At 53.3% G+C, this 14,668-nt stretch overlaps 1 protein-coding gene across 1 annotated transcript; it reads right to left on the bottom strand.

Moving 5' to 3' along the window:
• Positions 1-7,168: 7,168 nt before the first annotated feature.
• BESB_020690 (DnaJ domain-containing protein) lies at positions 7,169-14,668 on the bottom strand (the record flags this gene model as incomplete). The annotated part of the gene is made up of 13 exons (XM_029360778.1): positions 7,169-7,360; positions 7,749-7,844; positions 9,377-9,597; positions 9,897-10,015; positions 10,475-10,629; positions 10,758-10,920; positions 11,384-11,626; positions 12,045-12,183; positions 12,374-12,644; positions 12,782-12,851; positions 13,084-13,655; positions 13,997-14,281; positions 14,597-14,668. The coding sequence occupies 13 exons, from the start codon at positions 14,666-14,668 to the stop codon at positions 7,169-7,171; spliced, it is 2,598 nt and encodes an 865-aa protein (XP_029216137.1).

The following is a 14,668-nucleotide window of genomic DNA, read 5'->3' as shown; positions in this document are numbered from 1 at the left end:
GTAGGTTGCGAGGCAGTACGCACCAGGTGCGCCACTGCTCATGTGTGATTGTGAGTCGTAACCGTATTGTGGCAAACCCGAGTGGGTAAGCACCGTCCTGCGGGGGTTCAGGTTGCAGTTTCATATTACGTGCTTCCGGAATCGTGAGAGGCACATCAGCATTGGGCCGGTGAAATCGCAGACGCCGGTATACGCTTTATGGACGAATTAACCAGATTCCCCCGTCCGAGACATCGCCTCATGTGGCGCGGCCGTACCGTGCAAATCTTGCAACCTCATGGAGGATTCACCGGGAATATCTCGCCAGTGACACGAAATTTATGTTTCCTGGTGGGAAGCAGGAGCAAAGATGCCATGTTCCCGAGAAATCAAAGTTTTGACGTCAAATGCAATGGGCTCGGTACCTGGTTTGTGCATAGGGTTGCGCTTACAACATGGGGATGTTGTATGTCACACGCGTTTTTCGTGTGCTATTTGAGTCCCGTATTCCACGTGGCATACTCGCTGCGACTATCCAAGTGTCGAAACAGTCGTGACAGCCAGATACTACGGTGGGCAAGGCGTCTGGTGGATTGTGGAAACACTGCAGTCGCAAAGCTGAAGCGTCTCTGCCGCCCAACCCCCTTCTTCCCCCGCGATCGGTAGTCGTCCGCGAACAAAATCAAAGTTACCAGTCAAATGTTGCATCTTGACGGTGTTCCCTCTATACATGTTGGCACAAGTGACAAGGCAGCAGTAGGTAACGCATATTGTGCCGTGGCGCTACGGCCATTGCGGATGCCGCTGGACGCTGGGCCTATCTCTCTTATGAGGAGGTTGGCTCACTCAATTCTGCCCTGATAGATATCGTGTCTGGGTTTTGGCAAGAATATGAAGCCTCAATGCTTTGCCCGAGGGTGCTTTTCGGGGGGGGGGCACCCGGGTCTGACGCTGTCCGCACCGGCAACGAAGGTTGTGTCGCTCGCTCGCACATGCTATCGCGCATGTTAGGTTACACACAATCACCCCCCTGTGGGAGACCTGCATTTGGTAGCGAGTTTTCCGATGAAAAATGAAGCCATTAGCGAACCGTTCCTCCATAATATTCGTCAACCTAACGCCTGTATGCTACGTCCTCTAGTCGGTGGTCCGCCGGCCCTTCCGACTGGAAAAAACTCCCGAAATGAGTTGGGGAGACCAGCGTGTTCGACTGTGTTCTACCCAGCTGTGATGCCGTCCCCAACTCTGTATGTGTCACATCGTCGACTGTTATGTAGAATACGATTGCCTTCGTTCAGACGAACCATGGTGTTGTGGTGATACAGTCGGCGCTGAGCTCACCCGCAATCAGAATGCCGGCGAGTTTCTTTGTTGCCGGGGTAGCGGCCGTTACCCTGGCATCTCTCACGACACAACACAATTGTCCCACCTATAGCAAGCGGGCATCACATCGGACAGTCCCTCCGTGTCTGGAATTGCAGGAAAACATGAGAATGCCCTGCAGCCCGAGTAGCTACTCCCCGCTTACACTGGTGTCAGTGTATGTTACATGAGAGACGAGGTCCGGGGGAACATATACAGACGGCGTGACACCAGGTAAATGCAATAGTGAATTAGGTGAGGCTGACAAAGTGCTCCAGGCTGCGAGGCGCACAGCTCCATCGGCTACCCCGCCTCCTACCACTGTATGCGATCCGCGTCGGTAGGTAGTGCATACTCCAATCGTCGGCAGTGTACGCATCTGCGGGTCCCATATTTTGTTGCTTGTGAAAACACCTATCCGGTTTCTGCTTGCACCAATAGTGTGGTGCTCACTGGAGTTTGTAGATTCAAAAATAAGACCAGCAAGTCGGGAGAGCAACGACGAAAGAAACAGGGGCCGGATGGGATACTGGTCTTTGAGACATTTCACGGCATTGCAGGAATTTTGTGTTCGCAGTCCCCAACGGAAATATTAGAGTTTCAGCGTTGCGGCTTCGTGACTGACATTACAGTGGGTCAGAAAATAGCCAGGACCATGCGGCTTTTTGGATTGTCTAAGCAGGTAGCTGGCCGGTGGAGTTTGGGGGGGGGGGGGGGGGGGGAGGGTTACTTCAGGTGCTGTCCCCAAACACGTCTGTCAACATCAGAGATCCTGTTATCGTGGATGAAATGACGTCATAGTTTGTGAGCTGCCCTAACAGTCCACACGTTCCAAGACGACGTTCCTGCACGACGCACATCCACATCCTCCGTGGACGCCTGGTTTTACATCGGCGCAACGGTGACAAGGAATGGCGACAAACCTGAGCTTCCACGATGTTTGTCACGCGCATTCGATATGCAAGAATTCAAACAGGCCCTCGTCGTTCTTCCTGGTGATTGTAGTGCGTCACAAAGCCTGGTCATCGGCTCCCAGGGCGAGCGGATGCTTACGGGATGTGTTGCCGCAGGGGACCGCTAACACCCGGCGACAGCCTGGACACCGAGCGGTAGAAGGCATGACGGCCCAAGAAGCGTTACACAGGCGCACCCTACACCAACTCGCAGATGCCAACGAAGAGTTGGTGAACGGCGGCGTAGGCCGCGCTGCCTTACCGACCGAACAACGGAGCAAGAACTAAGGGCTCTTCGACACAAGCAGCGAGGCGACGGTCGATGTAACTGCCGGGCAGCGAGGGATACGCGACACTTGGTAACAAAAGCAGCTGGGCAAAGGGTTGAACCGCGCGGCTATGTGACAACGCATACGTTGATGCGCAGCGGCACAGGGCAGCTTGAGGCACGTGATTCTGTAGCTCAGCAACCTGCCAGTTTGCTGGATGGCCCCCGGGTCTGCTCAATGTTTGACACTGGTTTCCCGGTGGTACCACGACATAGGCGTTCTTGCCCCCCTCACGTGCCGCTCCAGGAGCCCGCCGTGGACTAAAAAGCAGCGTCGAGAGATGGCTGCCTCTCGGAAGAATTTCTGCTACCCACGTCATTAAGGAAGCGAAGCAGAACCACTGGCACGCCGACAGCTTAGCGAGACGTACCGTGTTTTAGAACCAAGTTGTTGGGTCAGGTTACACAGCCTGGGCGCACTTGCATGGCGGTAGCATTCCCTACGCGGATGTGACACAGAGTGCCGCGAACGGAAGCTGGATCCCTTAGCGCTCCATGTGCATTTTGCAAAGCGTTTCTGCGTGATGCCGGCACCAGAGGAGCTGAGTCGTAGCTATGGTCGAAACACTTGCCGCGCGTGCCTGTGTATCGAAAGCCAATTAGCGCCGCACCGTAGCCTTCAGGCTCTGGCGGCATATCTTTGTAGGCCACGTCTGTCAGCTATCTTAACATGGGAGACAAAACCCAACGGCAGCACTATTGTGGCCCATAGCTGCGCTGCTACACAACAACCGGGAACATCTAAAACGAATCGTCGCTGACGTGCCCGTAACTGAGTTTGCTGAGGGACCACAACACTGGGGCGATAGGCTGATTCTTATTTTCGCATGCAGCCGTTGCGTTCGCGTTTGCCTTGCACAAGTCGCTCGTGGCACGCCCCACATAAGCTGGCCTGGTGTCCTCCGCGTCAGTTGAGCAGCGGTTGCCATGGACCATGGATTGATCATCTCACACTCTACGTCTCCTCATCTTCGCGACGGTCAAGCTGTGCGCGTCTATGGTACCGGCATCGCCGATCCATACGCCTTCCGGGCTGTCTCAGTAAAGTCGGCCCTTCGGACCTGTTTTCGCTTACGCCTTATTCCACAGTTCCTTCCCTTAACGCCACCTGATACAGGATGTGCTTAGGCGAGCACATGCCGTTTCTGGAGCACCATGCTGCTGAATCGCTGGTGCACGCTGCTGTTTCCGACTCAGTGCAGAGGAGCGGCTTGGAAAGTAGATGCCGGCCCGCTTCGCCTTTCTCGGGGCAGCCGTCGTTGCCCTCTGTTCTACGCAGCTTCTCGACTAACTAGGGCGTGATACCGCGTCACGAATATCCCAACATACTACCGCAGCAAAGGCTGAGCCCCGTGAGCAGCGGAAGGCGCTTCCCCCGTGTGGAATCCATCATGGTTTCTGCGCGGAGCCCAGATCGGGAATTCAAGGCTTAGTCTGTCTCAGGTAACCTTCCAAACACGGGCGGGGCTTGGCCGCCAAAGTGTTTTGCCAACCGGCGACTCCTCTTTGGGCTCCACCGCGCCGTCGCTGCAGACGTATGCTTCCTTCAGACTAGCGGTATGATCGTTCCACAGTGCCAACGTTTTATGCTTTCTATAATTATTCATAATCTACATTTGCTGACGGCGTCAATAGCAGTGCCTTGACATTCGCTGAAAAGAACACGGGCCGTGACATATCTACAAGAGGGGTGCACCAGGGCCTCCGATCAGTGTGCCACTGTGTGACTCTGTGCTTTGATTGACGGGCGCTCCACGAGGGCGCTTAACAATTCTTGGGTGCTGGGTACCAATACCAGCGAGGCTGCTCTTAGACTTGCTTGCCACAGGCCGGACAGGAGGCATACAAGCCAGCCCAGCGCGCCCCTCTCGTCTTCAGACTCGCCTCGTGCCTGTCCTGTACCCACGGGCGACCGCCAGACTGCAACCATTTTCTTTCCTTTTGCTCTATGAATATGAGTAGCCCACGCTCTCGTTGAAGGCGCAGAAGGTGTGAATTGTCCACTAGGCACTTTGATAGTCCAAATGCCCCCCCCGTTTGCCGACGCTGGAAGCCGTGCTGCGGTGGTCGGACCCGTCGTACACGCGGCACCGTCTGAAGGCCTAAGAACAAGCAGGCTCGATAAACCGTCTGTGGGCACGCCCCATATGTCTGTCGCACTGGATGCCACTGGACGTTCTGCTGAGACAGACACAGTGGCACCATTGTTTGCGTGCGTTACGCTAGAGCGCAAGACATCTGTAATTCGTCAAGCGCGTAGTGAAGTCGTTCGGGCGAGTAGCGCTAAGGCTGAGCTGTCCGCAATAAGGCATCGCCCGCACGCAAGAGACTAAGTGCAGGGCATAACTTATCGAGATAGAATAGGCGGAGCTCTGCGATGTCTAGACAGGCTAACTAAATGCGGTTATTTCCGAGTAACCAAGCAGGGAGTTTCACACAGATTATCGACTTCCTGGATATCTTTGATATGACATGTGTGTGTTCTCCTTGATCGCCAGATATCAAGAAATTGGATGGCAAGTGTGTAACCAGCCGCTCTCCCAGAGCCCGCCGCGGCATTCTATAGGTTTATCACGTGCCTACCCCTGTCATCCGGGTGCGCCGCCCAAAGACGTATAAGTGGTGGGTCATGTGTCAGTGGCATCACCGTCAGTGACCTTTCTGGACCCGAGTTCGCCGTGACCGCCACCGCATCTTCGGACCACAGATCATGTTTATAGAGCATTGTCAGGCCAGAGTGGGAGAATGTCGGGTGCAGGGGGCCTCTCTCAGGAGATATGTTTTCCTTTGAACTTACACTCCCCGGTACCGCTTGCCGCTCGGCTGCTTCCTCAATTCGACAGAAACAACGAGACGAAGCGACTGAAAAAAAACGCACCTTGCGCTCCTGAATCGAAAGCTCAGACAACTGAAGCAAGATCATCAAGAAGACATGGAAACGTACCCGACACGGCAGTTGCTGCCTGTCTATTGGAGGCTGGGGTAGAGAATATCTCCGACTCAGAGCACCACGAGTTCGCCTGAGTATCACAAGAATCTGTGACGGAGACCGTCGACCATCGATCAAGCGTCCATCTGGAATTCCGCTCATATATATACCATCATGCTTACAAGACCGTGAAGTACACGGCAGCCCTCCATTCCGTCTTCAATATATATATATATATATATATATATATATATATATATATATATATGCATACATATATATATATATATATACTTTCACTATGTCCGGGTAGCAGCAGGGAAAGATGAAAAGGATCCTGGAAGCGGACAGAAGTGCCGTATTAGTACTGTGTGGCATGATCCTGTGGGGCCATATGATGGACGTCCAGGTGTGCTGTGGAATATACAGACCACGGGCAGATGCCGAGCGTGTGAGTCACGTTGCGTTTAGATACGAGATTGTGGGGAGCTTATGTTTCGCGATAATGAAAGGCGATACTTATACGAGATACCCATTAGCTTGGCGTGCATACTTGGCTCGATGTAATTAGCAGCCCGTCGACGCAATGAGCCAGCTAGAATGGCTACGCGGATCAGCACATTGTCATATTTACTACCAGGACTAGATCGCAGGCGCCTCTCCAAGAGTCAACTCGGCATCCACCTTTGTGCAGCGCCTCCCGCAGCAGTCATGGACAGACGCGGGTAGTTCCGCTCGATAGTGGTGTCTGTGTGTCAATGTTTTAAGTATCCCCGTAATTCTAGTTTTGCAGGAGCGAGGGCCCGCCCCATGGTTGTCTAAATAGCTTGGCCGTTCGGTGGGTGCACGAGGCCATCGACGCTTTGCCTAGTCTACGCCCAAGGCACCACGTGGCACGGAGAGCTCACACGGTCTTGCTAGCTGGAATGATTGTGACCCTGCAGCCCCCTGAGCACAAAGCATTGCTTGCAAGGGAACGATAAGCATCCTGGTGCATTCGGCACTCCATTCGCCACTCCAGCAACTCACACCATACGCCCACCATAGTACTTTCTGGGTTAGAGCGACAGCCTCATTAAATGCTAGCTGACATGAGCAGCACTATGGCTGTTGTGGTGAAGCACGTACTGCAGTTTGCTCCTCTGTCGGGTTCCAAACGTGACTAATATTGGTCGCTCTGATACCGTATCGGCTCCTAAATGCGAATGAAGAAACCCTGGCAGCCGAGGGCGTCTAGGGTCGCACCTTGTACAGTTGACCCCAGTACTTGCCGTAAACAATTCATGTGTACAATTGAGTACGGTGCCTAGCAGGGATGTGCCGTGCACATGTACTACATCTCACCCAGCGGCTTCTGCAATGATGCAGCTCCACTATAAATGACCGACGCATACAACGTCAACGCTGACGGGAAGCCCGGATCCACGGACTGTGCCGTCGGATGTAGTTTACTTGTGTCTTCCTCATCGGCGAAAAGTCAGCCTTCTCTGGTAAAAAGAATCTCACATATTGTAAGAGTTGGCTAATCGCTTAGAGATTACGGAACATCCGTGTAAAAGATCCATCCCACCAATCATCCCGCCTTTAGGGCCGTCCGACTTTCTTTGACGAGTTGGTCTACGTGAGCCTCAGAACCGAGAAAACAGCGGCAACATGCGCAAGGGTGCGATCGTCAGTTTCGTGGGTGCCATCGATTATGGCTTCTCGGGTCACGCAGTACCTGCAGCGTTCGAAGGCTGTCCTCCATTCTTCTTGCGCCCATGCTGGACACTCCGTGTCTTTCGAGCCGACCAAAAAGAAAATCTTCACCTGCGTGAATATCCAAGGGAACGGCACGGCGAGATGCCAATGGCTAACGTTCGCACATCCCCCCCGCGCGGGATGCCGACGAAGAATCCGTAAGGCGCCGATTTTCCCGTTTTCAGCGAATTCAAGCCAGACGTCGGTGCCGAGGGGGCGCAGCAAGGCTCATGAGGGGATGTGCCCTGTGGTACCCCTCAAAAACTTACACCTTTGAAGAAAACATATAGGCGCAAATATATCTTCACTTTCTCATAAAAATTCGGATACAAGCGGGGTGATATGTATGCTTAGAGACACAACCTTTAGTCTTCTTGAGGAGTGTGTCGTTAATTGCCTCTGCATCCAGGCAACAAATCAGCCATACAGTTCTGAAGGTCCGGATTATGTCACTCACCTCTCTGGCGTGGCTATCCGCTCGTGCGAGGAGGAAGCGAAGGATACGTTCCTCTAACAGCGGAGCTCCCAAGCACAGTACTGCTTCCACGGGGAACTGTACGCACCGTACACGCAAGCAAGGCTTGGTTTGGCTTTTAGTTTAAATCACAGAGCATCATATTTGATCTTCCAATTCTGTCACCGTTCTACTCAGAGAGCACGGATACATACACGAGCTTACGGCAGAAGGTGGTATTGTATGCGTTGAAATGACGAATGACGCGTCCGCTCTGAACCGATATCGCTTTTGCTTCACGATTGCCTCAAATGCATACGCTAACGGCGATGACACATAATGGTTGTCCCTCTCACTTCGAGTTTCGATAGGGCGGTAAAAAGCGCGACAAGTGCGCCTTCTCCAATTCCAGCTAAGACAAGGGCTCTCCGATGTTTAAGTCCCACTCCTATAGCCTTCACCGGCGCGCCGCCGCAAGGCATAGGAGCTTCCATCTTCTGTTCAATCAAGTCCGCAAGCAGGTCGCAGCTGTGCGCACGAAAGGGCACAAGAAAGATATACACGGCTATGGATCCTGCATACAGAGAACACTCAAGTACCGGCCGGCTGTAGCGAGAAATGTGGTCAGCATGAGGTTTCAGACAGCGGGCAGGCGCTAGGTATGCTGTAAGTCCATCTTCGCTTTGTGGCCAGAATCACTTGCAATCAGGTACGCAATTCTGAAGAGTTTGACTCTTGTCAGCAGAGCTGCCCTCACGCAGCCCTTTCCTCCAGATATTTGCACAGTACCTTGTTTCGAGGCCTCTCAGGGCCTCAACATCCTCTGCAGTCAGATTTGAGGCTTCAACATTGCGGCCGCAGTGCCCCTCGTGGAGGCGATCTTCAGCTTCATGGCGTCGTCGCTGTCCAAACGGCGCAGTCGACCCCTTCGAGCCGCGCTCTCGCACCTCAGGCAATCGCGTCGGTGTCCAGCATGGAAGCCCGTCACCGTCCTACAAGCAAAGCCTTGCGTGTTATGGGTACCGGTTTCATAACTATATCATGGTATACAAAGGCAGACAGCTCCGATTGCTACGCCAAGACATAGCAATCGCAGCTGTCTGCCTCTGTTGCAAGTGACCCTGTCCGGTCTCTGCACAAATGATCCGCGATACAGAACTCTATAGCGTCACTTGAATATGCGGAGACGTTGGACTCTTGGGAGAACCAAAGGTAACTCACGTTATGAGCTATAGACAACCGAATACTTCCTGATTGCAGTACGAGTAACATTACAGGGCTGCTGTTGACAGGAAGAAGGCCTATGTCAGTGTCCGCAGAAAAGCAGCAGCACTAGGCAGTAACAACAATTCGCATGCAGTGGGACTCATGGAAAACAGCATTTCCATATCTTTGTAGACCTCTTATGTCTGCACTAGCCAGTCACTCAGAGAAAAACTATGCAGGGACAGAGAACGCGTGCAGCAGCCCTTGCCCGCAAGCGTTCGTCAGAGAGCTACGGTGGCTCTCTTCGACGTGTATCGCCGAAGAAGTTGGCATCATTCACAAGGAACTATTTGTTTGTTGCGTCAATGGCAGGATCCACAGTACACTAAAGTAAAAGACAGTGTGGGGCACGTCGGGCAGCATACCATGGACGATACGAACGGTCCAGCTGGGAAGACGAAATGCGCGCCTTGGAACGTCTCTCGAAAGTGTTGGCGGTAGTGCCGGAAAAGAATCTTCAACTCCTCAGGTACTGCTCCTCGATCATGAAGGAAGACGCAGATTGGCTCAGACTCGTCGCTGCGGGGTGTGTGTCCCGCCAGACTTCGATCCGGTGGCAGTTCGACCATAGAAAGTCCTCCTCCGCCTGTCCATCGCACGAGCAATCATACGAGGAATAGATACAGAAGTATGCAGGCTCTGCAGAAACGGAGACAGCTGTTGTGTTTGACGAATCCGCAGAGCACCGCTGCTGGCTCCCTTAATGTTGTCAACTATCACTGTATAGATAAAAAATTCGTTCAAACGCATCTGAACGGCTCTGGACTTCCGGCCCTGGTTCTCAAAGGACGGATCTGATAAGATGTCCATGAAGGAGAAGGAGCGGCGTCCCGCGGGCAGCCGTCCTCAGCTTTATAGTCCCGCCATTTGCCCCCCTGGTCGTACCCGCTCTGGCTTCTACTGGAGACGTGGCTTCGTGTGCTCTAAGATACTCAGAAAGTCGTGCTTTGTCGCTGGCACACGAGCGACTGCCCTTCTCCGTGAAAAGTAATTCTCGAGCCCGCCTGAGCGCATAGACTACACAGCGCCCGGTCCTTCCTCTAGCTGGACAAACAGCATATTCTTGATGCAAGACATGAGTAATCACTTTCGATGATATGATTCACCCTCAATCGCCACTCTTCTACCCAAATTAAGGCACTAAATATTCAGGTGGAGCATGTCCGACTAAGACCCCGGTAGACTTGCTTCTGCCGCCGCCGGAGGAAGGAACTGCACACCGCAGCAGCAACGGCTCATGAGGCTGCGTACGCTAATCGTCAGAGTTCAGTGTGGCTCAGTTTCTTGTGAGCTGCTCTGAGGGGTCGAGCATTCGCAGGTGGGCACTGGAATCTTTCAGAAGAACGCACCGGTCCCAGACCTACAGAGAGATGGCCGCGTCTATGGAGCTCAGACTTGTACCGCGCACAAAAAAGTTCAGTGCTGCACCAGGGCTCACCGCGGCATGTTTGAAGCCTTCATACCTTGTTTGTTGTTCCTGTAGGATAACTTTAGCTTGCTCTTCTTCATAGAGGAGCCGCTCTCTTTCGAAAGAAGCAAACGTCAACAACGGCTGCTGGACGTATTCGCCGGATGTGCCCCTATATACAGCGAGCATTGCGCCAACAGCAGTTTCGGCCTGAGCGCATGCATCCACACAGAATAGTGAGGACCACATCATCCAGGAGGCCACTTACTGGCGAGGGGGATCCGATGCCGCCTGAGAAACTTGGCGTGTTGCCTGCACGCGTTGTGCTCGGTCCTTACCCCTGTATACGGAGAAACGTCCAGTGGGTCAGCAAGGTCCACAACCAGCTTCCCTGCTCTTACTAGCGCGCCGATATTCTCAAGCGCCGAAATCATTTTTTGTCGATTGCGAGCACTCGTTAGCCAGCCAGTAAGGTAGAACGACTCAAGACGAATGTCGCGGCTGAACATTAAACATATGTTGAAGAGATACATCAGATCAGCAATGGGGGAGTGTGAGATTCAGCGCCACAACCAGCGATACTATCACTGCCTTTCAAATCCAGTGCGTGATACTCACCATGCGACACACAAATACGTCTGAGGCACTATAAGCATTCTTGTTGGGCAGCCAACTGCATCTGCGCCCCACAATGCGAGACCAGGATGGTTAGTTATATGACTAAAGCGACGCTGGACGGGGCACTTAAAACTGCACCCTGTCCCATCTTCCGGAAAACGAACACGGTCTTCAACGGTGAGACTTGACGATTCAAATAAACCTCGATACGTTGGATGCTTCCTGTTCTGAATGGTGCTCTGATGTGGTGTATATAGAAGCTGAGCTCCTCAACGCTCCGTGCAATGTCCTACACTCTGACACCTAAAAGGCTTGTCTCTCGCCAGCCTCACTGGATCGAGCTCACCTTAACAGCTCTGTCCATGGAATTGTTGCTTTCTCAGTGACTGCCGGAATATCTCCTGCGGCGTGCACCAGAACAACTTTGCCTCCGCGTGCAACCCATGCGGCGACGGTGAGACCTCCTAGGCTCCCTCCACTCAGCTCGAAAGCCACCAAGGGAAGGCTCTGCCTTGTTTTCCTCAGACATTTCGTGACGTTGTCATGAGGAGCGAATACATCCGTTGCACCGAGAGATCGAAGGTATTGACTTGTACGAAACCGAGGAGAACACTTTTGAAGTGGCTCCGAGGGATGTGGACCGGGCACGCAGTCCCTGTGGGTGGAAAAAATGAACAAGGAAGAATGAGCAGAGGATGGCTGTGTCCACGTTCAGGGAGCGGCTCGTGAGAATGCCCAACGCGGCTCAGAAACGTGGTACCTCTTCTTGAGTGCGCAATTACCATGTGAGTCTAGTGACCGACGGCTTGTATGGTAGTGGTCGCCAGGTATAGATCATTTCACGCTGGAGCGAGGCCTCCCTGGAAAGGCGTTTTGAGCTTGTATGGTGCCACATCCCGGCGCCAACCACCTGAGAGGTCGCGTGGTTGTTTTGCACATGATGCAACATTCTGAGCCGAAAAAGCAAGCCCTCTCCAATTTGCTCTGTGCCGCGTCGTGCTGCTTACTTCACAATGCAGATACAGCGTAGGCCCAACAAACGGCAAAACTGCACAAGCATTTGCCCGACCAGACAGCCCGCGCTGTTGACTAGGACGGCGTCGCCAGGCTTAAGGGTCCTCGCGTGCTCCTGGAGCAAATGATAGGCTGCGAGAGATGGAGAAGCAAAATAAGCCGCCTTCCGGCATTATCATACAGCACTGATTAATTGGCAGAGAGGCGGAGCCATCAAGCCCCAGTTTGAGCACGCCTGCAGCGGGCTGCCCTGGATCCTGCATCGCACCACAACTACCTTTTTGCCAACATACACGTCTGACACATCCTGCCGTGTACTCACCAAGAAAGAGTTCCTTAGCAACCGCTGTTTCTTCCGTGCGAGGGAAAAGGTCCTTTGGCACTTTCATAAGGTTACGTTCCTTCCAAATCGACGCGGCTCGCCAGCAGCCCTCGCCAGCTCCGAGGGGGAAGACATAGTCTCCTGGACTAAGAAGCTTGACCCCTGGGCCTGCCTCAATTACTTCCGCAAGGCAGGAGCAGCCAAGGATGACATCCTGTGTGAAGCTTAGCTTCGATTCCAAAGCAGAACCACCATTTATGTTGGAGTCTTCCTGAAAGGAAACCAGCACGACGGAAGGCCAGCGAAATGCAGGGATGCACGCAGCGAGCACGTGGACGTTGCTCCTTCGATACACAACTTGCATTCCGATATGAAGCAAATCCGCTGACGGAAGCAATCCAAGCGTACCTGACGAAGCCAATCATCAAGGCGTTCATCCTCCATTTGCGCGGCCTCACCCAAAATGTCCAAACCATCTCTGCAAAACAAAACGCAACCGTGACGACACGGGTCGCTCGGCATCATCTGCTGCTCGCGGGCGCACGTAATTGGTGCACCCCGTGGTTCTTCACTTGCAGAGCGGTATGCATCTGCGTCATTCCAACGGCACTGTTTGGCCATTTCCTGCGCAAGCGCGTATTGCAGCCGAAGCATTCAAGCACTGGTGACGTCGCGCTCAAAGCCCCTGTTCTACCTGCCACCAGACCTACCGAGCCATCACGAGATCGTAAGGAAGGACCGCGGCATGGAGGACACGGACAAGGACTTCACCCCAGTCGAGTTCGTCCTTCAGCTTCATACTAATAGCTTTTATTTGCCATGACTTCCACACATCAGCCCCTTGTACCGCAGCTCCTCGCCTCGGTTTATCAGGTCTTTCATCCCTGTTGTCCTCCGTGTCACAACGGTCACCACCTTGACAGTTTGTTTGTCTCCGATTCTCGCCTCGTCCAGGGACGTGTTCCCGGACAATAGCAGTGACAGGCCATATGCACGTGTGCTTCACGATTGCGTTTTCCTGGGGTCTAGTAGCTGGGCCTTGCTTGCTCAGAATAACATCGTCGTTCACAACGCCTAAGGAAGATGCAGGTCGAGACCGAAGCCATTGCTCAAATCCCTCACTATGGCTCATAGTGGTGTCAGCTCTATCGAGACGACGGAACAGGTCTGTTGTTTCGGGTTCGTCGGCTGCGCGGAACAGAGTGGGGGTCGACGTCGTTGTGATAGAGGAGGGTAAAGTCCCTACCGGTACAGGCGTTGAGCCCCGAATATCCGAGCGTGGCTGCAGTGAAGAGGCAATGGAAAGGTGGAAACAGCATTATTAGTAAGGTGCACTACCGATCTTGGTATCAATCGCGCGTCGATACCTTCCGTGACTCGCTCACCGGACGCGGTAAAACGCTCGGTCAGGGGCGATCGCGGCCGTCCCTCAGGATGCGGAAGGGTGACCCTGTCTACTACAGGTCATATGTGCATATACATGTACACGGATGAACAAATGGACACATACAATGTATAGTGCAGTCGGTTCACAGATGCATATATGTATGCGCATCGCTACATACAGGCGGTATTCTTTCGGTAAAAAAGCGAGACTAGCTAGCCGGCTGCTTTTCAGCCCACCTCGGAGCAGCTGTAATCAGTGCCAGTGCCATCGCTCTTAAAGAAGCCGCTTAAAAAACGTTGCTCCACCGTGGAGGATCCTTGCGGAGGCCGAGAACCTTTGCCAAAGGTACATGAGTTCTGGCTTCCTGTTTGCTCATGCAGCCACGCATCATAGTCTTGTCTGGCTCGGCAATCGCTAAGCGTCTCGAACGCTTCCTGTATTTGAAGATATCGTCCTTGATTCGCATTCGGATCGCCTGACTTTTTGTCAGGATGGTGCACCTTCACTAGTTGCCTGAAGGCCTGCGCAGCGCCAGTAAACAACAGTAAGAACGCTCTGACAGACGAGAGAGATTGACTAGTTTATATCATTTCGTTGCCGTAACTGGCTGGTCGACTACGGTTCCATCCACGCCCGCTGCCCATTCTTTCGTCCGGCGCATATGTTTAGGCGGCGTGGCACGGTGATATTGGGCAGGGTGCACGACAGAACGAGCAACACGTACGCCTCTCCCGGACCCAGACCGCCAGACCGAGAGAATCGGCAGCGGAGGGAATTGGTGTGGATGGCTCTCGCACCATGCAATGATTACGATGTTGAGCCTCTCAGGGTCTCACCTTTTTAATGTCCCCTAGAGCTGCATCAGTTGGCACACCAAGGACCTCGTAGTGCGTCTCCACCCGCCCCAT

This window comes from Besnoitia besnoiti, chromosome XI, assembly GCF_002563875.1.
Source record: "Besnoitia besnoiti strain Bb-Ger1 chromosome XI, whole genome shotgun sequence".
NCBI classification, from domain to species: Eukaryota; Apicomplexa; class Conoidasida; order Eucoccidiorida; family Sarcocystidae; genus Besnoitia; species Besnoitia besnoiti.
Note: the sequence above shows the minus strand (reverse complement) of the source record. Positions and strands in the feature narration are given on the sequence as shown.